The sequence below is a fragment of the Salmo trutta genome, chromosome 40 (genome assembly GCF_901001165.1).
Source record: "Salmo trutta chromosome 40, fSalTru1.1, whole genome shotgun sequence".
NCBI lineage: Eukaryota > Metazoa > Chordata > Actinopteri > Salmoniformes > Salmonidae > Salmo > Salmo trutta.
The window spans coordinates 23,111,821-23,136,936 of NC_042996.1; the positions used below are offsets into that span (position 1 = coordinate 23,111,821).

General features: G+C 42.9%; 1 protein-coding gene across 2 annotated transcripts in view; it reads right to left on the reverse strand.

The window, feature by feature from the left end:
• Positions 1 to 1,293: 1,293 nt before the first annotated feature.
• cerk (ceramide kinase) overlaps positions 1,294 to 25,116 on the reverse strand; it is a 37,739-nt gene continuing 13,916 nt past the window's right edge. Inside the window, exons 2-12 of one of the 2 annotated variants that reach the window (XM_029742840.1) lie at positions 19,017 to 19,136; positions 18,715 to 18,837; positions 18,182 to 18,307; positions 17,156 to 17,222; positions 14,642 to 14,787; positions 8,998 to 9,072; positions 8,348 to 8,500; positions 7,965 to 8,159; positions 6,581 to 6,792; positions 5,350 to 5,558; positions 1,294 to 2,738 (exon numbers count right to left, since the gene is read on the reverse strand). In XM_029742840.1, the coding sequence (XP_029598700.1) occupies positions 2,627 to 2,738; positions 5,350 to 5,558; positions 6,581 to 6,792; positions 7,965 to 8,159; positions 8,348 to 8,500; positions 8,998 to 9,072; positions 14,642 to 14,787; positions 17,156 to 17,222; positions 18,182 to 18,307; positions 18,715 to 18,837; positions 19,017 to 19,136 (1,538 nt within the window). In that variant the 3' untranslated portion in view covers positions 1,294 to 2,626. Of the gene's footprint in view, positions 2,739 to 5,349; positions 5,559 to 6,580; positions 6,793 to 7,964; positions 8,160 to 8,347; positions 8,501 to 8,997; positions 9,073 to 14,641; positions 14,788 to 17,155; positions 17,223 to 18,181; positions 18,308 to 18,714; positions 18,838 to 19,016; positions 19,140 to 25,116 lie in introns of both variants that reach the window. The other variant, XM_029742839.1, reaches the window with a different exon arrangement.

Genomic DNA, 25,116 nt, shown 5'->3' on the forward strand with positions numbered 1-25,116 from the left:
GTTGGATTAAATGCAGAAGACACATTTCAGTTGAATGCATTCAGTTGTGCAACTGACTAGGTATCCCCCCCTCAATGTGGTGATATCGTTTGTTATCTTCAAAAAAAAAAGTGAACCTTTTAAGGCCCCGAATGGTTTGCTTACCCAGTTCTGCATCACATGGCCTTACGATTTCTCCTGCATCGCTGCATTGGCTCCTTACCTGGAGTGGCTGTTTCTCTTGCCCATTAGAATGCATTACCTGAGCCCAGCTGTGGCTCTTTAGGGCCCGAGACTAGGGATCAGTGTAGACAGCTACTATCCTGGGTTCTGACAGAGCGGAGCTGTCTCAAGGTGGATGGGAATGGAAACTCATCGTCTGGGTAAAAATGCAAGTGTAATCACACTCACAATGAGTTGTCTCCAATCTCCATGCAGTTTAGGTGTGAGCCAAGGACAGCAGCTGGCTGTGTGTGGGTTTATTGTTGTGTCTCAGGACGAAGGCCGGGTTCTTGAGAATGAGACAGCGGGTCCCGACGGGAATGCGACCCGCAATCCGCTTTCAATGAAGACACAGTGAAGCCCGAAAGATGGGAGGAGAGAGGGAGGAAATTGAATGCACTCTACGGGTAGGAAGAGGAGATCGGAAAATCACATTACTTCATTGCCATGCCGGTCCAGATAGCACCGTAATGTATGGGCCATATCAAAAACAGTGAGCGAGACTGGGTGGATGAACAAATGTGTCCGAGGCAAAATATCTCTCCATCGGACGCCAGGGGAGAAGAGAGGAGCCAGAGACAATTTATATCTCCCCTGCAGTCGTTTTTATGTAATAAGCCCATTAAATGCTGTGGCGTCCCATTCGTCCCTTTCCCCAGTAAAGCACATCTGTCAGCGGAATGGGCTTTGCGGCGCATCCAGCATTATGGAAGACCCTTAGAGATAACAGGGAAACATGTATTGGTTTCATGTAGTTAATTTATAATAACATCCTGTAAACCATGCCAAGAGAGGATAGGGATGCCAGCCACCGACAGGGCTGCGTCTGGGGCCCGTTTTTCAGTCAGTGCTTTTGTGTGTGGCAAATGTCCTTCCTGTTTAAGGAATAACAAGAGAAGAGACACGGTTAAGAAATGAACAAAGAACATGCATAGACCCACTACAAATCCTGCACAGGGTTGATGAAGGCTTTACGTTTATTAAAAGCCTCAAAGCCTTCTGTAAAAAATACAATTTGCACTTGACACCAAAGTCACAATCTTCAAAATGCCCTCCCACCATTTCTAGAAAAATAAAAATGTTAACACGCTATTATTAGTTTAAAAGCACTTTATTCAACTGTATCCAAACATATTCAATCTTTATCAAATCATAATCCACATCACAGGTTAGTTACACACAGTTTGTCATGTCATCTTGAGCCCTGCAAGATGAATGGATTACATAATATTCAGTCATTATAAAGCCTTCAGCAGAACTCATGTGTTAGTCAAAACGTCCCCCAATTTCAGCTGGCTTAGCGAGTCAGGGTGGGACTGACACCTTTTGGTTCCAAACAGATATATGTAATGTACAGCAAAGCGACTAACATCAGCCAGTTCATCAGAACCTGACAGCCACATAGACCATACACCTACAGGGAACATTATAGCACTACCTGATTCACTCACAGCTCAGAGTTGAAATATAATCATGGCCTTTCACGGCAACCAGTAATGATCTTGGAGAGGTTTCCAAAAGAACAGGCCGAGCCTCCCACAGTGTTGAGAGTTTAGGTTTGTGTGTGGTTTCACAGTGGCAGATGATAGATGTGTGTGCGTGCATGGAGTGTGTGTGTGTGTGTCCTAGAGTTGGCTGATGTTTTGGCTGTAGGAAGCAGCATCTGTCTGATGGCAGGCTGGTGTATAATTGTAACGGTGCTAACTCATTATGATGGCACTCTCACAAAGACATTACCCTACACACAAAGGACAACCCACTGGCAGCAGCAGCCCCCCCCCCCCTCCCCCGCTAGTGAGGGGGCTACTAGTCTTAACTAAATAACTTCTATATAGACAAACTGTTGCTCTGTGCCACAGGTGCGATACTTCCTGGGAAAGAACAATCACTTAGGGACCTCTGATTACTCATGAGTTTCTCTGCCCTCACATTGTATCACAGCGATATGCAGAAACAGTGAGGCATTACTGACAGTCCAGCTAGGTGATTTCTACTTCCATCACATTGTCTTTGGATGTCCACACAGAACATCAGTCACATACTTGATTGAGGTACATAGAACAGATTCCTCCTTTTCTTTTGTCTCATTATGGGTCTCCATATTCTCGGAAACCTGTACTACAATCTTGTGTAATTGCGTCAGATACTCGCTTAAGCTCTGGGGAGGAGATGCATCAGGAAAGATACTTGACTGGGAAGGGAAAGCTCCATATGATAGCCTATATTTCTTGTCAAAAGCGCAAGCTGATGGCAATACTCATCAAATATATGGGAAGTCTGAAATACGTGACAAACTGACTTTTTAAAAATGAAAGTTACAATAAAAAAATAAATGTAATGCAGGACACGCATGTGTGGTTGCAGGATGAGGGATAAAGGGTCCAAATGCAGGACTTTCTAGCACAATTCGGGACAGCTGGTCACCCTAAGCTTGCCACGAGAGATTTGATCCTTCTATTACAGACCATGTGTAAGTGTCAAACGTGGTCCCCCTCTCGACACCTCGGGCAAATAGTCTGATCAGCTGGCAATGAACACTGTAGAGAGAGAGAGACACACACACACACACACACACACACACACACACACACACACACACACACAGAAGAACAGTTACACATTTATCAACATAATGAGTGTTCGTTTCTAGTCGGACTTCACTGTTCATTTCACAGATATAAAACTAATGGAATGGAGATCAGGTTCCAAGTTCAGAAGCTTTATTGTCCATTTTAGAGTAAAAACTGAGATTGCTATTTAGCTTTCACGTGGCTTGGTTACAGAAACACTGTGATGAGTTTTGGAATGGTCCAGTAGTAGTGTGGCAGTTAATGCAGTATAGAGACCCTGACTTTAATAAAAGTTCAACTCAGATGATGCTACAGATTTTATTTCCCAGTCAGTCACACTGGTGGTTCAAATAGTATGTGTTTTATTTTAAATACTTCAGCTGTGCTTGACTGAGCTTGCCTGGTACAATGGAACCAACGGAACCAATGGAATAGCCTCAAATGTGCATACACTGCCCATCAGGCAATCCAGACAGACTCAAACACTTAACCAAGATACTTACAAAAAAAAATACAGTTGAAGTCACCTACTGATATTGTGTCTAGCAGTGAAAGAAAGCAGCCTATTTCTTTCGGTCTTCTTTTTTCTTTCTTTATTTATCTTTTTTTCATTTTTTGGGAGCGATCAGGGTTATCACCATTAATTATCTCAGCCACTCATTCGCTGACTCATTCCAAGAACAATTACTGGAGAGGAAAAAGGCAATAAATGAATGGACTAAAAGTGAGTAGGCTCTTAACAGTGGAAGGGATATTAAATTAGATAAACTAGGATTACACAGCCATGCCTCATTGGCAAAGTATAATGGAGCGTAAAGTAAATGATGTGTTCAGGGGGAAAGCCACTGTTGTGCTATATAAAGAACTCTACTGACATCGTGGTGGTGGAGGGAGAGCCACCATCATGCTATATAAAGAACTCTACTGACATCGTGGTGGTGGAGGGAGAGCCACCATCATGCTATATAAAGATCTCTACTGACATCGTGGTGGTGGAGGGAGAGCCACCATCATGCTATATAAAGATCTCTACTGACATCGTGGTGGTGGAGGGAGAGCCACCATCATGCTATATAAAGATCTCTACTGACATCGTGGTGGTGGAGGGAGAGCCACCATCATGCTATATAAAGAACTCTACTGACATCGTGGTGGTGGAGGGAGAGCCACCATCATGCTATATAAAGATCTCTACTGACATCGTGGTGGTGGAGGGAGAGCCACCATCATGCTATATAAAGATCTCTACTGACATCGTGGTGGTGGAGGGAGAGCCACCATCATGCTATATAAAGAACTCTACTGATATCGTGGTGGTGGAGGGAGAGCCACCGTCATGCTATATAAAGAACTCTACTGATATCGTGGTGGTGGAGGGAGAGCCACCATCATGCTATATAAAGAACTCTACTGACATCGTGGTGGTGGAGGGAGAGCCACCATCATGCTATATAAAGATCTCTACTGATATCGTGGTGGTGGAGGGAGAGCCACCATCATGCTATATAAAGAACTCTACTGACATCGTGGTGGTGGAGGGAGAGCCACCATCATGCTATATAAAGATCTCTACTGACATCGTGGTGGTGGAGGGAGAGCCACCATCATGCTATATAAAGATCTCTACTGATATCGTGGTGGTGGAGGGAGAGCCACCATCATGCTATATAAAGATCTCTACTGACATCGTGGTGGTGGAGGGAGAGCCACCATCATGCTATATAAAGATCTCTACTGATATCGTGGTGGTGGAGGGAGAGCCACCATCATGCTATATAAAGATCTCTACTGATATCGTGGTGGTGGAGGGAGAGCCACCATCATGCTATATAAAGATCTCTACTGACATCGTGGTGGTGGAGGGAGAGCCACCATCATGCTATATAAAGATCTCTACTGATATCGTGGTGGTGGAGGGAGAGCCACCATCATGCTATATAAAGATCTCTACTGATATCGTGGTGGTGGAGGGAGAGCCACCATCATGCTATATAAAGAACTCTACTGACATCGTGGCGGTGGAGGGAGAGCCACCATCATGCTATATAAAGATCTCTACTGACATCGTGGCGGTGGAGGGAGAGCCACCATCATGCTATATAAAGATCTCTACTGATATCGTGGTGGTGGAGGGAGAGCCACCATCATGCTATATAAAGATCTCTACTGATGTTGAGGTGGAGGAGGGAGAGCCACCATCATGCTATATAAAGAACTCTACTGACATCGTGGTGGTGGAGGGAGAGCCACCATCATGCTATATAAAGATCTCTACTGATATCGTGGTGGTGGAGGGAGAGCCACCATCATGCTATATAAAGAACTCTACTGATATCGTGGTGGTGGAGGGAGAGCCACCATCATGCTATATAAAGATCTCTACTGATATCGTGGTGGTGGAGGGAGAGCCACCATCATGCTATATAAAGATCTCTACTGATGTTGAGGTGGAAGAAGTGGGACCTCTGTGTGTGTGTGTGTGTGTGTGTGTGTGTGTGTGTGTGTTTGCACGTGGGTAAACCTCAAACTTCTTAAATCTCTTAACAAAACCAACGTATTCAAATTCTGAATAGCATACCTCACTTGTATATCCGCATGAGGCAAGATCTCCCCGTCACAGTTCCAGTTGCTATGGCCTGTGTCGTTGTTGGGATGGGCCGTACAGACTTGGTTACAGATCTTCTTCCCACTGGTCTCACTCAGATCCACCTCTGAGATCACGTTGCTGTGCTTTGGAGCAAAACTGAACCGACGCACACGGTGCACCTCCACGAAGGACATGTCAAACTATGGAGGCAGAGAAAGATGGAAATTAGGAGAGGGAGGTATGGAGAGGAAGGGATGGATAGAGGTAGGAATAAGACGGGAGTAAAGACAAGAGGGGATGGATAGAAAGTAGGGAAAAGAGACAGAAAAGAAGGAGGTCAGTCAACAGTACCAAAGGTCTCAATCTTTCACTGCCCTAGAAAACAAATCTCCCTTTATCCCCCCCCCCCCCATCACTACTCAGTTCTACTCCACAGACTGTCTGGGAGGAGAGTAGCATGTCAGAGCGATTTATTCTCCATCACACTCACTTTATGACTGGGCCTGGTTAGTATTCATACCAAGTGTCCCCTAAAAAGCTTTCTGACAAAACTATGAATACACTTACTGGCCTCTCACTCCTTGTTTCGCTCCGTGGTGGATGGGCTATGGAGATATTACAGAGGTATAATGCAATGAACATCCTACCGCCCATCCTGTGTGTGTAGCAGTATGTGCAGGAGGATGATGCAAGTTATCCAGAGCGCTTTGTAGAACTGGGATATCACTTTGAAGAACTGGGATATTTACGAAAAGTGAGAGAGCGGAGTGAGACGCAAGAGAGTGCCTGAACTGAGGTATACCCTGATTTAGAAAGAGCTGTGTCAGCTAACTAAACCATGAGGTCTGCAAGCAAAGTACAGGGAAACTCTTTCCCAGTCAATCTCCATCTCTCTCCGAAGGCTGAGTAACCCATGACATGCAGTACGTGAGAGAGATGAGTGACTGAGTAAGTGACAGAGGAATTCTTCATCTCCTCCTGAACTCTTTGTGACTTTCAAAAGTTTTACTGGCTTGATCCACCATACATTACCATAGATTAATATGGTTTGAAAATAATCAGTACTGACTTAGCAAATAACTTTGCTAAATCTTATAACTTTTGGCGGGGGTGATATCCACCTCTGATTGAATTATCTTACATCTAATGATCTTTTATGCTTGGCAATGTGAAAATAAATAATAGCAAATGTTTTTCTCAATAACAACTCAGAGTTCCCCACCTGGTCGTCCTTGTTGGTGTGTCGTATGAGGTGTCGGAGGAAGTCGAGCCGGGAGGCCTTGCGTACCAGGATGAGGTCCGTGGTGCCATCGGCCAGGTGGGCATAGGGCGACAGGCCTCTAGGGCTGCGAGGACAGGCACAGCTCATACAGGCAGCGTTGATTGCTAGGAACTTCCCCCGGATCACCCGCCATACACCATCACCGCTGGTCTCTTTAAACACAAGAGGAGTTGATCGATTAAATGTGTCATCCCTTTGGGGAAATTCTTCCTACAATGCTGCGTCTGTATTATGCTAGTAAAATATAAACACTCTTGTTGACTCTTTGGGTGCTCTAAAATCAGGAGCGAGTGTGTTAATACACTCATGTGATGCCACTCGGTAACATGGCAGAATCAAAGTCTTCTGCCATTAAATTACTGGTTGAGTGGTTTAATGGGGATGTACAGTAACTCCAAAATGTCTGGGTGTTTTACGATAATATCCCTGATCGCATGGGGAATATTATGCGATCCGAGTCCATAAAACGCTTAATTATTCTACTCGTCTCGTAAAACAAACTCACAGGAACGATAACCTGAACCAACATTAACAAGTCCACAGGGATTAAAAAACATACATTTAATTGGAAAGTAAATGATTAGAAGTCTTTAAAAACTACCAATCGGATTATGATTAGACATTTACAAACCTTATTGTAGGTCTTGGCATTGTCTTAGCTCGGGAACCTCTCAAGTGTCCCTCACACATTAACATTTCGGGAGGCTTGTTTGCGACGTGGCACGCAGCCGGCGTCTTGCCCCATTGCTTAAGCAGTTGTTGGAGATTTGATCGCCAAAACGTGTGCAGCAAGTCCACCGCCAACTGGCAGCCAGACCAACTATCTCCCTGATTAGTGGGGTTCTGTTTCCCTCTGTGTGTGTGTGTGTGTCAGCACCACAGGGACCTGTCGTCTCAGCCAGCGCTCCAGCCAGCCACGACAGAAATGCCGGAAATTAACACCAATTAGAGTCCCGGGACATGAGAGGAGAAAGGGGATCTCTGTGGCTCTCAGTAAACTGTACTTATCCTCCTATCTGCTGCTCAGAATAAACAAATGCCAGCTGAGAAGAGAGTTTCCCATTTCCCAAAAGTGGGGACTGTAGTGTATGTATGTGTGCTGTGGGGTAGATAAAGTTCTAGGATGAGAAGAGTGGGCTGTGTGGAGTGTGTGTGTTCAACACCAAACGGTATACTATGACTGTCTGTAGGGCGTCATGGCAGTGAGAGAGAGACAGACAGACGAGGGAACAGACATGGGGACAGGAGGGACATCAGCTTTATCAACAGACATGGCAACAGGGAAAAGACTACACACAGCACACACTTACAGAGGACCTCTTACCCTCGTCAGAGTTCTCTTCAGCCATCTTGTAGACATGATCCCCTGAGAGGAGTTGCCCATTGTTGGCACCCTGCTCACAGATATGGCACCCAGTTCTGCACTTGATCTTGTCTCTAGGGTTCCCCAGGTTGTCCTTAGCGGGCAGGAAAGCGACGGTCCCTTCATAATACTGATGAGTCAGGAACGTCTTTAGGCCTGCAGCAGAAGCAGTGTGTGGCTTTTAAAATCCTGATGTTGACATTGTGTGAAATGTTTAGTTTCTCCACTCATTCCTCCCTTTCACTGTAGGTCATATTCGGAAATTGAGATTTTTTTTTACTACAAAATGTAGTAACTAATTGTTTGACTGCAATTCTAATAACAATTATAACTCTATTATTTACCTGAGAAGTCGTATCTGGAAGGCCCCATCCAGCGCTTCCTCTCGCTGTCCGTCAGCACGTCTCCGTAGAAACCGTATCCGAGCAGCGAGACGGAGTACCTGAGGAAGGTGTTGTTGTGATGGACAGAACACACGTCCATGGGTTGGGAGTCACCTGGAGGAGGAACACAGAAAAATTGACAGAAAGGGACTTATTCAACTGGTTGGAATGATGTCACGGAACACTCAATATAGAATAGTCTTGGTGTCAGGGTCAATGCCATTTCAATATCTGTCAATTCAGAAAGTGAACCAAATTCAAATTTGTCCTCATTGAAAAGCGTGGAAGAGAACTGGAATATCAGTGTCCTTCCTGAATTGACTAGAATTGACCCAAACCCCCTGGACAGGACTCTACTAGAGTGCAATGTTATCTCTTTAAAACCACACTCCAGACTGTGTGCATGGGACAACACAAGTGTACCTGCAGGACTTAGGACGCTGTACTGTACTCGGACATAGAAAGCTGTACTATTGAGAGATGCGGCTAATTGTGAGCATTGTCACCGAGATATATTAAGAAATTCTATTAAATCTCCACGTTGACAGGTAGAAGACAGATAGACCTGTTTGGTACGGAGAGTATGTGTTTGTGTGTGTGTAGCTACTTACCCATGATGATGTGCAGGGCTGAAGTCACTGGATCGTTGGTGCCTGTTGTAGAATAGCAGATACAGTCAGTCGAACCTGTTGGATAGGAGAGATACAGGCCTCGTCAGTCACGTAATAGTGTCTTGAATCTCAGGACAAATCCCAAACCACCAACTTTGGGGGTCGTTTTCTCAGAAAGTCCTGTATCCAGGAGTTATTATTGTTTAAATATGCTTTTATTGAATCATCAATGGCCATAAAAATGTTTTATGAAGAGAGTTTCGAGATGGAGTTAGAAAAAGAGCTTAAGTAGTTTTATTAGGCAGAAATGAGGTGATATGTATCAGAGCCAAAGAAAGATATCATAGCCAATGGGTCTGTCTGGATCTGGGCAATCAGCACTCACTACACAGTAAATGAGGGGAAAGCGAGACTCAAACCCTTCCTGGCACTTGAGAGAAATGTTCCGTTTGACTTCGAAATCTCTGATTTGATATTATGGTAATAGGTCTCTATCGACCGTGCGCTACCGTTCAGCCGGGGGACAGTAATTTCAGGCATATCTGTCACAGTTAGATAATTTACGATCTGTTGAGACGAACCAACGACACCAAGACAGACCGGTGAGGAGACAGACTTATTTCCTATTTCCATCTCTACAGCTAGACTGCAGACTGATGCTATGTATGCTTCCCAAATGGCACCCTATTCCCTAATAGGCTCTGATCAAAAGTATTGCACCATATAGGGAATAGGGTGCTATTTGGGATGCAAGCTAGATGTTTTCAGCTGACTCAGGGAACCGTGACAGAACAGAGAGCCTGGGAAATCAGCCCTGCCGTTTACAGATGGACTCATTGCTTAGTAATCACACTCTTCTCTTTTCAGATTTCTCTTATCAAAAACCTGACAATGACACAGCAGAGAGTAAAGGGGTGACATTTGCTGACTGGTTTGCTTCTCCAATACTTTTTGAAAAGTTATTGAATTGAAAACTTACTGTAGTGCTACACAGTGGTTTACACTTCCATATTTCTTACTCAAGTGAAGACTGAAGATGTGTGTGTGAAGGAAGCCTGGCTGTCTTGGGTGTGTGACTGTGTGAGCCAAGCATGCATTTATTATGGATCCCCATTAGTTAGACCTACTCTCCCTGGGGTCCAGCAAAATTTTTAAAACATTACAATACATTCACAACACACTGTGTGCCCTCAGGCCCCTACTCCACCACTACCACATATCTACAGTACTAAATCCATGTGTATGTATAGTGCGTATGTTATCGTGTGTGTGTGTGCGCGCATGTGTCTGTGACACATTGTGTTGCTTCAGTCCCTGCTGTTCCATAAGGAGTTTTTTTTAATCCGTTTTTTTAAAATGTAATTTTACTGCTTGCGTCAGTTACTTGATGTGGAATAGAGGTCCATGTAGTCATGGCTTTATGTAGTACTGTGTGCCTCCCATAGACTGTTCTGGGGGACTGTGAAGAGACCTCTTGTGGCATGTCTTGTGGGGTATGCATGGGTGTCTGAGCTGTGTGCCAGTAGTTTAGACAGACAGCTCGGTGCATTCAACATGTCAATACCGCTCACAAATACAAGTAGTGATGAAGTCAATCTCTCCTCCACTTTCAGCCAGGAGAGATTAACATGCATATTATTAATATTAGCTCTCTGTGTACATCCAAGGGCCAGCCGTGCTGCCCTGTTCTGAACCAATTGCTCTGAGTCAAGTCCTTTTTTTGTGGTACCTGACCACACAACTGAACAGTGGTCAAGGTGCGACAAAACTAGGGCCTGTAAGACCTGCCTTGTTGATAGTGTTGTCAAGGCAGAGCATTGCTTTATCATAGACAGACTTCTCCCCATCAGCATCAATATGTTTTGACCATGAGTTTTCAATCTAGTGTTACTCCAAGCAGTTTAGTCATCTCAACTTGCTCAATTTCCACATTATTTATTACAAGATTTAGTTGAGGTTTAGGGTTTAGTGAGTGTTTTGTTTCAAATACAAGGCTTTTAGTTTTAGAAATATTTAGGGCTAACTTATTCCTTGCCACCCACTCTGAAACTAACTGCAGCTCTTTGTTGAGTGTTGCAGTCATTTCAGTCGCTGTAGTAGCTGACGTGTATAGTGTTGAGTCATCCGCATACATAGACACTCTGGCTTTACTCAAAGTCAGTGGCATGTCGTTAGTAAAAAATTTTAAAAAACAAGGGGCCTGAACAGCTACCCTGGGGAATTCCTGATTCTAACTGGATTATATTTGAGAGGCTTCCATTAAAGAACACCCTCTGTGTTCTGTTAGACAAGTAACTCTTTATCCACATTATAGCAGGGGGTGTAAAGCATACGTTTTTCCAGCAGCAGACTATGATCAATAATGTCAAAAGCTGAACTGAAGTCAAACAAGACAGCCCCCCCAATCTTTTTATCATCAATTTCTCTCAGCCGTTGGGTGTAAGTGCTGTGCTTGTTGAGTGTCCTTCCCTATAAGCATGCTGAAATTCTGTTGTCAATTTGTTTCCTGTGAAATAGCATTGTATCTGGTCAACAACAAAAAAATCCAGAAGTTTACTAAGGGTTGGTAACAGGCTGATTGGTCAGCTATTTGAGCCTGTAAAGGGGGCTTTACTATTCTTTGGTAGTCATTCCGCTAACTTCCCTCCAGGCCTGAGGGCACACTCTCTCCATTAGGCTTAAATTGAAGATGTGGCAAATAGGAATGGCAATATCTGCTATTATCCTCAGTAATTTTCCATCCAGATTGTCAGACCCCGGTGGCTTGTCATTGTTGATAGACAACAATACTTTCTTTCACCTCTTCCACACTGACTTTAGGGAATTCAAAATTACAATTCTTGTCTTTCATAATTTGGTCCAATATACTTGGATGTGTAGTGTCAGCGTTTGTTGCTGGCATGTCATCCCTAAGTTTGCTTATCTTGCCAACGAAAAAGTCATTAAAGTAGTCTGCAATACCAGTGGGCTTTGTTATTCAATGAACGAAGGAGCCGAGTTGGCCTTTTTTCCCAAAATTTAATTTAAGGTGCCACAAAGCTTTTCACTATCATTCTTTATAGAATTTATATTTGTTTCAGGGTGTAGTTTCTTTTTCTTTAGTGTAGTTACATGATTTCTTAATTTGCAGTACATTTGCCAATCAGTTGGGCTGCCAGACTTAATTGCCATACCTTGTGCCTCATCCCTCTCAACCATACAATTTCTCAATTCCTCATCAATCCACGGGGATTTAACAGATTTTACAGTCATTTTCTTAATGGGTGCGTGCTTATTAGTAACTGGAATAAGTAGTTTCATAAATGCGTTTCCATCTGGTTGCTCCTCATTACACACCAGCAAATATCTTCAACATATGAATCACAACAAAACTTATTGTATGACCTCATACACTATATGAGGCCCAGCCTTTGGAACTTTGGTTTTCCTAGATATGGCTATTATATTGTGATCAATTCATCCTATGGATTTGGATACTACTTTAAAGCAAATATCTGCAGCGTTAGTAAAGATGTGATCAATACATGTTGATGATTTAATTCCTGTGCTGTTTGTAACTACCCCGATAGGTTGACTGATAACCTGAACCAGGTTGCAGGCACTGGTTACAGTTTGAAGCTTTTTCCTGAGTGGGCAGCTTGATGATAGCCAGTCAATATTTAAAAATCACCCAGAAAATATACTTCTCTGTTGATATCACATACATTATCAAGCATTTCACACATATTATCCAGATACTGACTGTTAGCACTTGGTGGTCTATAGCAGCTTCCCACAAGAATGGGCTTTAGGTGAGGCAGATGAAGCTGTAGCCATATTACTTAAACAGTATTTAACATTAGATCGTCTCTAAGCTTTACAGGAATGTGGTTCGGAATATTGACCGCAACACCGCCTCCGTTGTCATTTCTGTCTTTTCGGTAGATGTTATAACCATGTATTGCTACCACTGTATCATCAAAAGGTATTATCTAAGTGAGTTTCAGAGATAGTCAGAATATGAATGTCACAAGCAAGTTATTGACTTCATGGACCTTGTTTCTTAGGCTACATATGTTAATATGGGCTATTTTTAGCACTTTTCTGGGTTGCTTGATTGTTTTTAATGCTTTACTGGGAAGCTTATCAGAGGTAGACTTACTCATGTTATTTACATTGGAGCTGATAGTGCAGGGTGAGCTGCATAAAGTGGTCTTCCTACTATTGCACACCGCCTCAGTGCTAACAGTTTAACTCTGGTTTATAGGCTTATGATTACTGCTTACAATAGCTGTAGGATAAACGGATATATTCGGTGCAATTAGGGGTACATCAATTAAATGACTTACATTGTGTTTGCCAATGCCCCTAAGATCGTGTACATTTGATGCAGCATTATGACGACTCATTGTCACAATGGTAGGGATTAACTGAGCTGGTCTTGGATCATATCATTTACTAGTCATTGTTTCAACGCAGTCATTTTCACCCAGTCAACATATTCACAGAAGAGAGGAAACTAGCTATTCTCTCAGCTAAAAATATCCCTCTGAATTTCCAGATTTTTATCTAGGAGATATTTTCTGCAGTTTTGACCCACTTCCTCATTCAAATCATCTCTCACTATCTCCGTCTACCTACCTAATAGAATATCAGTCAAGGTTCAGTCATTAACCTAAACATAGTACCTAGAAAATATGTGATAAGACAATGTGAATGTGTTGAACTACACACAGCCACTAGGTTTCTAGGTAGGTTACCTGATAAAACTGTGGACTTGGATACTCTAACCAAGGCTGTATGTGTGCTGTGTTGACTTTAAACACACATACTATTCAGCGAAAGTCTATTTGATACTGAGAGGTTCTGTTCGCTATCTTACCACGTCTGATTAATACATCATTATTACTTTGAGCTATTATTTCTCCTGGTATATCGAACCGCACTACACCATGACAGTTGGTTATCACTATCACTTATCAGCCTCAAAACTATGTTTTGATTGATTGATAGGTAACAACATTTCAAATGTTTATACAGGCTAAGCAGTGGCAGCAGAAAAGGCCACACTTGACCTCATGAAACCTGTCAGTGGGACACCAACCAAGGCAAATGCACAACAAAAACTGTGATACTGTGAGTCCTTTTCTCTAGATATATAGTGTCAACTGGCTTATAGTAATCATTTCATCTTCATCTGACTGACTGGAAAAAGACTAATTCTGGACCCCAGCAGCAGCAGCAGCATTAACCTACAGAATCACTGAAGCTATAGGCCTAACCAGCTGTGATTTGATTCTCCTCCTCCATCTTCAACCTTAGGTATTGTGAAGTAATGGATTTCACAGTGGTGAAATGTATGATGATTTTCTTTTAAACTGGTCACGCAGCACAACAGGCCCCCTCTAATTGAGTTTTGAGTGATAGACTCTTCAGAACCCCCTGTGGAATCCCAAGCCCTGATGCTTAACTCAGCAACAGCCAGATAACAGAACATGGGGACTATGGTTAGCCACCGTGAGAGTCAATCATAGCCATGGCCACTAACAGAGGTATAACACAGTCCTATTCTATGGGCTAGAACTGGCCTTTACCTTACCATAGCTTAACTTCTCCCATTCTTTCCTCTCCTTTGCTTCTCTCCTCCCTTTTCCTCCCCTCTTACCTGCAGGGATGATTCCGATGCGGAGCGCACATGGAACCAGGTCCTGGTTCGGTTGGTTCTGGTCCACTCTGGAATCACTCTGGGTCCTAGAGACCAGGCCGTGGACAACCTCGCTGAACATCCCGTCCCCTCCCACACACACCACCCTGAACAGGGACACACACACACACACACACACGATGCATGAAAACACTCCATTGAGACCAGCCTTAGGGTCTGCTGGTGTTTGCTATTTCCTTTCAATTTGTGTCCAATTAAGACCTAGACAACCAGCTGAGGGAATTTCCTAACTAAATCAGTGACCACAATTGATAAATGCTAGGATTCACATGTCGGGTCAAAATGACTCAGCCTAATGTTTTTTTTTTGCTGTACTGATCCTCCCAAAAATGTCATCTAATATTCCAGGAATTCCTGAAATAATGTGTCTTTAATGTTCTAACATCCTAGTTGTTTTTTTAAGTAAGAGTTTTTGCATCACTACCTCAAGTTTCATGTGGGTCAAATATGACCCGTATGTATTTCCTATGGAATTCACTGCATTGCACTCGTCAGACTAACCTTTCTTTTTGTTGCAACAATAAAATCTAAGTAATTAATAATTCATTAAATATCTTGTTTTTAATGTTCATTAATCACCTTTTTCATTTCTCCTTTTTAACTCATTGAGTAAAAGGAGTTTCATAAGGAGGCTCATAAGAATGTGGCCAGATTTACAACCAAAATGGTTTTACAGATGCTGGATGAGGAAGCCATTGGTGCCTCTGACTCAGAATCTGAGGGGTCAAGTTGGAGTTGTGGATGCACCTGGTAGTCCAGCTGTCCTAGATGATTCTACAGATGGGGAGGACTCCTCTGAGGAGAAGTGAGTAAAAAGGGTCTTACTGTGGTGAACATCCCCACCCTCCCACTAAAGTCAGGACCAGAAGCCATAACATCCTGAGGAGCTGCCCAGGGCCTGTGCCGGGAAAAACAGTTGTGTCACCAAAAGTTGCCTGGGAGCTGTTCATTAGTGATAACATCGTTGAGGAGGTCCTAAAGTGTACACATTTAGAAGGACGGAGAACAGCAAAAGGGACAGAGTGGAGAGAGGTCAATAAAGAGGAACTAAAGGCTTTTATTGGTTTAACCCTCCTCGCCGGCATGGAGAAAAGGTGGGATGTCTCCACACGGGAGCTATTTTTGGATCCACTGCAGAATCCAATGTAAAAGGCCACCATGTCGGTCGGAAGACAACGGATCACCTGGCAGCCTTCCAGTATGTGAGGGACCTTTTCATAGCAAAACTGTAGAGGAAGGTTCATCCCCAGCGACTGCGTCACAGTGGATGAGCAGCTTTCCTCCAGACGTGACGCTTAGCATTCCATCCAAAGAGTTCAATCTTGGTTTCATCAGACCAGAGAATCTTGTTTCTCATGGTCTGAGAGTCCTTTATGGTCTGAGAGTTTTGGCAAACTCCAAGTGGGCTGTCATGTGCCTTTTACTGAGGAAAGGCTTCCGTCTGGCCACTCTACCATAAAGGCCTGATTGTTGGAGTGCTGGAAGCTTCTCCCATCTCCACAGAAGAACTGAGGCAATGGAAAGATGTGGGGTGATGAAAGAGAGCCATGCCACCACCACTCAGAGCGGCCAGGGCCAGAAGAGGAAGTGGTGCCCGCTCTGCCCAAGCGCAAAGGATAGAAAAGTCAGCTACTGGTGTTCTCAATGCAACACATCCGTCTGCAAAGAGTACAGTCACATGCTTGTGGTTTGTAACAAATGCATGGACTAAGACAGCACAAGTAAGCATCACACAGACACACACTTTGTTCCTTTTAGTGTTCATGCTTTCTATATTCACAATTGTTAGTGTTGTCGTTTATATTGATGAACTTTGTATTTTGAAATAAATGTTTTGAAATATTATAAATATTATATGCTTAAGGTGGTTTTATTTTGTTCTTCACACTAAAAGGTTGAATGTGAAACTTTGATTGTAAGGTTGATTGTAAGAAAAAGATAACATTTTATGAAATTCCATAATGGCTATCATTGAAATGGAGCTGTTGAAAAGCGACTAAAAACTTTTCTAACAATAAAATAATTATTGAAAGGTCCAAATCATCACTCAAAATAATTATGTTCCACAAAAAGGATAATATTTTTGACCCATATAAATAAAAACACAGATATTACATTATCAGGTCATTTTGACCCGGCAAATGCATTCTTGGGGTGCCATGTTTATACTGCATTGTAGGGTTAATCAAGTACAATGGAGGAGTAAAAACCCACAGACACACTGCCCCCCTAAGCTTTCATGTTAGTGCTGTTGTTGTATTGATACTGCTATTAATGTCCACTTTGCTCTCAGCAGTCTTCTTCCCTCAGACATGAATGCATTGTGGTTGAACATGAACAGTTTTGTACTGAAATCTTCACTTAGTCTTCTGCACCAACAAAGTCATTTCTGACTGAGATGATAAAGTCTATGCCAGGTGATTGAAGTGTCTTCCAGCTGTGTTTGAAACGCACCCGTCACATTGCTTCAGATCTACCTCCGTCTTCAAGTGATCCCTGGCATGATTGGCACTCTCCGTAACTATGGAAACAAGTTATATTGTCACTATTAAAAACCCATGACGAATATCTCACAAGCTTGTCAAGACGTTGCACACACACAACAAAAAAATAGTTAAGCCATGAATCCTGCACCCAGTATTGCTCTTACCATTGTCTAAAAGGATAAAAAGGGTTTCCAACAAATGGTGAAAGGCCAACACCAATTAAAACACCTCGAGCTATGGGTCTGGGTCCAGCCTTAAACCCATGATGGTTCTATGGCCGCAAGCTGCCAATACCCTAGACTAGGGATGGGCAACTCCAGTCCTCAGGGACCTGACTGGTCTTACACTTTTGCTCCAGCCCCAGCTAACACACCTGACTCCAATTATCAACTAATCATGATCTTCAGTTTAGAATGCAATAAGTTATAAATCAGCTGTGTTTGCTAGCGATGGGGAAAAAGTGAAACACCATTCCGGCCCCCGAGGACTGGAGTTGCCCATCCCTGCCCTAGACAATTCATGATCTTCCCAAGCTATGTGATGCCTCCCCCTGCCAATACCCTAGACACCTCAAACTCAACCCTGGACCTTGAAGCCAAATCCAGTACTCGTTTTCATTTGTCCCTTCTAATCAGGGTTCCGATTTAGACCTTGCACACCAAGTGGGTGCAATTAATTATCAGGTAGAACAGAAAATCAACAGGCTCTGGACCTTGTAGGGTAAGAGTTGAGTACCCCTGCCCTAGACGATCCATGGTCTTCCCAAAGCATCCCATGAATCATAGATGTGTTTGGAATGGATTCCCATGTTTATCGACTATCACAGCTTCCATTACAGTGTTCCATTGATGGATGGTGCTATAAATAAAACCATATTCTTGGGAGTGGTTGGCGGGTATAAGCTGTTTGCCAAGTCAACAAATAAATATTTGCCGGGCCATAAAAGCTCATTTTTTATTTAAATGTTAATTTAGGCCCTCTGACAGGAACTCACCGATCACGTCGGTAGAGATGGAGGCTCGAGAGAAGAGTGGGGCTACTCTCTGCTCGTAAATCCACTTCCCGCGTTGTTTTCCACTGTAGGGATTGATGTACACTAGCAAGCGTTTCGGTCGGATGCCTGCAAAGTGAAGGAGGGCCTGTTTGGTCATTAAAAATGGAGGACTCAACATTTAGTTTAACGGACGATAGAGTGTGACTGTCTGACAACTTCATGAAGTTTCATTAACCAACAAAACTTTACAGAAATGCTCCGTTATCAAACTGACATCCTCTGACTGATTCTCTAAATGTTCTCCAGAATAAATTGTTGGGATATTGAAGGCTGGATGAGCAAAAAGCATTGGAAAGGTACTTCTTGGTAAGATGCTAAATAGTGTATTAAGGTTGGTAAAATGATCCCACTTTACACAGACAACACATTTAAAGAGTTACGCCTTCATAGATGTTTCACAAATCATGAACCTTTAAAGTTGCTGTTTGTTTAACATAGGGCCAGTAAAAGAGTCTGCATTGAAAAGGACATACTGAGTAGTGAGAGCTGGTTGTTGATTGTCTGGACCCACTGTTGACACTGTGCCTCGTCTAAGCAATGGAAGATGATGTCTTTACACCGCCAGCAGTGATGTTTGGTCCTCTCCGTGTAGGACACTATATTTAGAAAAAGAGAGATTGAGAGAGAGAGAGCAAAGACAGAGACTGAAAAACTGAAAAGTCAAGAAGGATACTATCATTCCAACAAATTCATGGCTTGTTAGGGTAGATTAAACAAAACAAAGATGTCTGCCTCCACAAACCATTCCATGCCAGATTATGTATCCCTCCCCTACCTGTAAATGCATACGGATACAACAGAACATTATGCTTCCTTCCACCATCTTTGTTTGTTTGGTCTTCTTCTTCGGTCTCTCTGGCACCAACTATCTCAGACACCAGGAGAAAATGGTGGTCTGCTGTAAACATTAAGAAACAACACTGAACAACAGTTAGGTACCGCATAACAACACAGCAATTACACAAAGGACAGATTGATCTGCGGTCAGGATTTAGAATTCAACAATAGAGGTTCGATATCAAAAAGGCAAAGATAACATGGGGTTAAATTTACTTGAATGGGCGTCTTTTCAGGGTCATATTCCCCAGTGGTTGCATGAATGAAATCAAGGAACATTATTTATGTCTTGGGACCATGTGAATGCTTGGAATGAGCCTTCCTGTTTTGTTGACTTTCCTATTAACAGGCTGTGGGCACTACAGCTTGCATCACCATATGCCAGTAAACATCTCATGTGACCATGCCACACTGGGATTAGGGTGACAGTAACAGAGTCATTATGGCTTTGTTCAAGGGAGTGGAGGGTTTAGACCAGGCACAAGGTGACGTTAATGATCTACCTCATAGTCATATACAGTAACCACCTAACGTTGACATTCAGTATCAGTCAAAAGTTTGGACACACCTACTCATTCGTGGGTTTCTTTATTTTTATTAATTTTCTACATTGTAGAATAATAGTGAAGACATCAAAACTATGAAATAACACATATGGAATCATGTAGTAACCAAAAAACAGTGTTAAACAAATCAAAATATATTTTGTATTTGAGATTCTTCAAAGTAGAAACCCTTTGCCTTTGACAACTTTGCACACTTGGCATTCTCTCAACCAGCTTCATGAGGTACTTGTTTTATGTTCAAGTGTGTAAGGAGGGCAACAGTGAACCTGACACAATGCTGTAAGGCTAAAGAGACTTTCTTAGTTGGAAATCTAGTGGAATTTATATGTATTTTTGGAATGGAATGCATTTCAATTAACAGGTGTGCCTTGTTAAAAGTTAATTTGTGGAATTTATTTCCTTCTTAATGCGTTTGAGCCAATCAGTTGTGTTGTGGGGTGGTATACAGAAGATGGTCTTTTGTCAAATAGGGCTAAGTCCATATTATGACAAGAGGGCTAAGTCCATATTATGACAAGAACAGCTCCAATAAGCTAAGAGAAACGACAGCCCATCATTACTTTAAGACATGAAGGTCAATCAATACGGAACATTTCAATAACTTTGAAAGTTTCTTCAAATACAGTTGCAAAAAACATCAAGCCCTATGATGAAACTGGCTCTCATTAGGACCGCCACAGGAAAGGAAGACCCAGAGTTACCTCTGCTGCAGAGGATAAGTTCATTATAGTTACCAGCCTCAGAAATTGCAGCCCAAATAAATGCTTCACAGAGTTCAAGTAGACATCTCAACATCAACTGTTCAGAGGAGACTGTGTGAATCAGGCCTCCATGGTTGAATTGCTGCAAAGAAACCACTACTAAAGGACACCAACAAGAAGCAGCGACTTGCTTGGGCCAAGAAACACAAGCAATGGACATTAGACCGGTGACAATCTGTCCTTTGGCCTGATGAGTCCAAATTTGAGATTTTTAGTTCCAACCGCAGTGTCTTTGTGGGACGCAGAGCAGGTGAACAGATGATCTCTGCATGTGTGGTTCCCACCGTGAAGCATGGAGGTGGTGGTGTGATGGTGCGATGCTGGTGACACTGTTAGTGATTTATTTAGAATTCAAGGCACACTTAACCAGCATGGCTACCACAGCATTCTGCAGCGATACGGCATCACATCTGGTTTGCGCTTAGTGGGACTATCATTTGTTTTTTAACAGGACAAGGACCCAACACACCTCCAGGCTGTGTACGGGCTATTTGACCAAGAAGGAGAGTGATGGAGTGCTGCATCAGATGACCTGGTCTTCACAATCACCCGACCTCAACCCAATTGAGATGGTTTGGGATGAGTTGGACCACAGAGCGAAGGAAAAGCAGCCAACAAGTGCTCAGCATATGTGGAAACTTCTTCAAGACTGTTGGAAAAGCATTCCAGGTGAAGCTGGTTGAGAGAATGCCAAGAGTGTGCAAAGCTGTCATCAAGGCAAAAGGTGGCTACTTTGAAGAATCTAAAATAAATGTTGATTTGTGATATTTCATAGTTTTGATGTCCTCAATATTATTCTACAATGTAGAAAAAAGTAAAAATAAAGAAAAACCCTTGAATGAGTAGGTGTCCAAACGTTTGACTGGTACTGTCATAAACGTCTAGGTCTACAGCCGAACCTGCATCATGATGAAAGCCACTTTTTGATAATGAAAATGATAGAGGGCTACAAAAATAACACTTGAAGAATTATCACTCATAATATGAGTTGCTTCTCATACACATTGCAGCAGGTACCCCAACTGGTGGCCCTCGGGCCGAATTTGGCTCGCATGTGATTTTATTTGGCCCCCCCCAAAAAAACAGTGTTTAATTTATTCAAAGGAATCCCATGCATAACATATAGAAATATAAGCAAGGTTTGAAATCTTTGTTTTAGTCAAATGTTATATCTGTTTGGGCTTCTTGCAGTCAATTTACAGTTTCATATTATTTGGAAATATGTTCCGGTCCCCTGACCAACCTCTCAAGAATTTAGTTGACGATCCCTGCCCTATAGGCATTTGTGTGTGTTGTATCTTTTAGTGTTGTGACATGGACAGTCAGCCAACTTACACCCACTCGGTCAAGCATGACCATTGGTTCTATATTTAGTCACATTATCACATATTATTGTCAACATAAAGAATAACGGTGCTTTGGAAACATTCCAGTACTGGAAATGCTAAACAATGAGAAGGGCGGTATTCCTTGTACATTCTCCAGTATATTAGCGACAGTATATCCACAGGAGGGGTTATTCTTTAGTCATATGTGGACTCTGTGTGATTAGTGATAGCAGAGAGATGGGACAGGTGACTCCAGGTTTACAGCCCGTCATAATCATAAGGTCTTGGGCTTAATCTGTTTTATCGCTATGGGCGTATGACATGATGGAATAAACCAAACTGATTCACTCCAATAAAAATATTAAATACATTGATGAAACACTGGGTAAGTGGAAGTTCACTGGCACAACGACACATTCCAACGGACCCAAAGACGCTCTGCCTTTACATGGCATAATGCCTAAGAACAAAAATATCAGCAAGAAACTGTCAACGTGAGGATAAGTGAACTACAGTGTCATGTGTTCATTGCTGGGCCTCAGTCATCTGTGACTGGGTCTTCCTCTTCAAGATACGTCAGTATTAGGAGCTGATGATTATAGAGCAGACCCAATTTGCGTAAAGCCTCTTAAGCCGGTGGCTAACTAAACACTGCCTTGAATCACAGGCTTGCACAGATGACTCACCTACCACGCTGAAAACACAAACCAATTACTGTTGCTGGACAGCATGTGACCTGACCTGGCAGTGTGACACAGGTTAGAAAACACAGGAGCTTTTTCCACACACTGTTCACTGGTCTGGCACAGCTATAACCAAGAAAAGTTAACAACTACTGTGTATAGAATGGACAGTGCTTCGAGATTGTTTTGACAACATGACCTAACTGGGACCCAAGAGTTTCTATAGTCAGGTCATATGGTCAGGAAAAACAACTAAGTCCTAATGTGTACAGTCAGATATAACCAAGGTAAGAAGTGTGAATATTATCTCATAATATCTGGCTTATACAAACACCCCAAAGGGGGAATTAGCAGTCCTCCAGCTACAATTAAAATATATTTTAAAAAATCCATAGAAAGGTGAGCTGCGTAAAGCGAAGCATGGGGTTTTTCTAAAGTACTTACTCGGCAGTTTTTAACCTCAAACCCATTGCTACTTGACCTGATAAGTTCCCCCATGTCACCTCGCTCCTCCACACACTCCACTGGCTTCCAGTCAAACCTTGAATCATCTTCAAGACCCTGGTGCTTGCCTACGGAGCAGCAACGGGAACTGCACCTCCTTACCTTCAGGCTATGCTCAAACCCTACATTCCAACTCGAGAACTCTGTTCCGCCACCTTTGGTCTCTTGGCCCTCTGTCCTGGCACCCAGGAATAGTGGAATAAGGCAAGCTTTCCCCTAAAGTCAGGACAGCGGGGTCCCTGCCCATCTTTTGAAAACTTCTTAAAGCCTACCTCTTTGAAGAGTCTTAAATAACCGTCACGGTGCCCCAGTCACCCCTCCCAAAAAAAGGCACTTCTCTTTTCCCACTTGCATTGACTTTGCTGATAAATACCTTGTTGAGGGAAAATGCACGATACAATTGTGATGTGTTGTTGTCTCACCTAGCTATTTTAAGATGAATGCACTAACTAAGTCGCTCTGGAGAAGAGCGTCTGCTAAATGAATCAAATGGAATGTAAGGTTGTGGTGGTCATGAAACTTTGTCAGCTGGGGATTGTCACGTAAATAACTGCCGGTCTCACGGTAATTGACCGTTAATGAACATTAAGATGAATTAATCTCCTGGCTTCCACGCATAGCCTTCAAGCCACTGATGCAGACCTTTGGAACATCTACATTTTAAAGAAGTTGATAAAATCAATTTAATATAGCCGGCTATTCCCAAACTGGGGCACCTAACCCCAGGGGTACGTACAATGCCGCAGGGGGTACGCCAAAGAAAAATGTGATTCACATTTTCAAACAGTCCATTTAGATTTTCCAACGGGGCTATACATTTGGGTGATGTTTTTTTCTCGCTTGAGTAGCCTCGTTTCACTGCCCCAAATAAAATGTAACCATCTAGTGTTCAGGGAATTAACAACACAATGTCAAATACAGGTAGCCTAGTCAAATAATTAACATCCAATCACATTAACCATTACTCTCTCGCTGGAATTCCACTAACGGTCCGTATGTAGCCAAAAGTAGCTGCTGCTCATTCCGTTTGCTCGAAAATTGATGAATTGTTTCAAAAAGTAATGCCCGCGTCCTTAGAGAGACACATACCAGCTCTACTGGTAGTACTGCTACTACCAGCAGTACTACACCTGCACCTGTCGATGACAAGCTGTTCTGCTTCCACAAGCACATCCAATGCTATCATCAGTAATTCTACATTTGTTTCTAGCCCAGCTAGCATGGACACTGACAGTTGTGAATCTGATGCAGCCGAAGAGCTACTGCCCCCTTACCCGGGAAAGCACCGAACAACAGACAGGTACGTTGGACCATCGAATAGGCGCAAATATGATGAGAACTACATTAATTTGGGGTTCACTTATATTGGGAGTAGTGCCTTTCCTCAGCCACAGTGTGTCATATGTGCAAAAATACTCTCACAATTCGATGAAACCTTCACTCGTGCAGACATTTAGAAGCATGCCAATTTGAAAAAGCCACGGGAGTTTGAGCGAGAATTAATACGACTTTCGAGAAGTAAAACATGAATAAAAGAAATAGATACCATTAATAAGAAGGGGCTAGAAGCGTCTTAAATGGTGAGCTACCGAGTGGCTAAGACAGACAAGCCCCATACTATTGTGGAGGACTTAATTCTTCCTGCTGCCGCGGATATGGCTGGGACAATGCTGGGGGAAAAGGCCCCAAAAAACTATAGAGACAATGACTTCATAAAACAACACTGTTTCACGACGCATCAGTGACATGGCAGGAGACGTTTTGAAACAATTACTGCTTCACATACAAGCCAGTGAATTCTATGCGTTACAGCTGGATGAGTCAACAGTAGCAGGCCTGGCACAGCTGCTGGTATATGTCCGTTACGTTTATGGGGGGGTCAATTAAGGAAGACATCCTCTTCTGCAAACCACTGGAAACCAGGACAACAGGAAAGTATATTTTTAAAGTACTGGACAGCTTTGTGACATCAAATGGACTTTGGTGGTCAAGATGTGCTGGTATCTGTACTGATGGCGCAAAAGCCATAACAGGGAGACATAGTGGAGTGGTAACGCGGGTGCAAGGAGTTGCTCCTGACGCTACTTGGGTACATTGCAGCATCCACCGAGAGGCTCTTGCTTCCAAGGGAATGCCTGACAGCTTGAAAGATGTTTTGGACACAACAGTGAAAATGGTTAAGTTTGTTAAAGCATG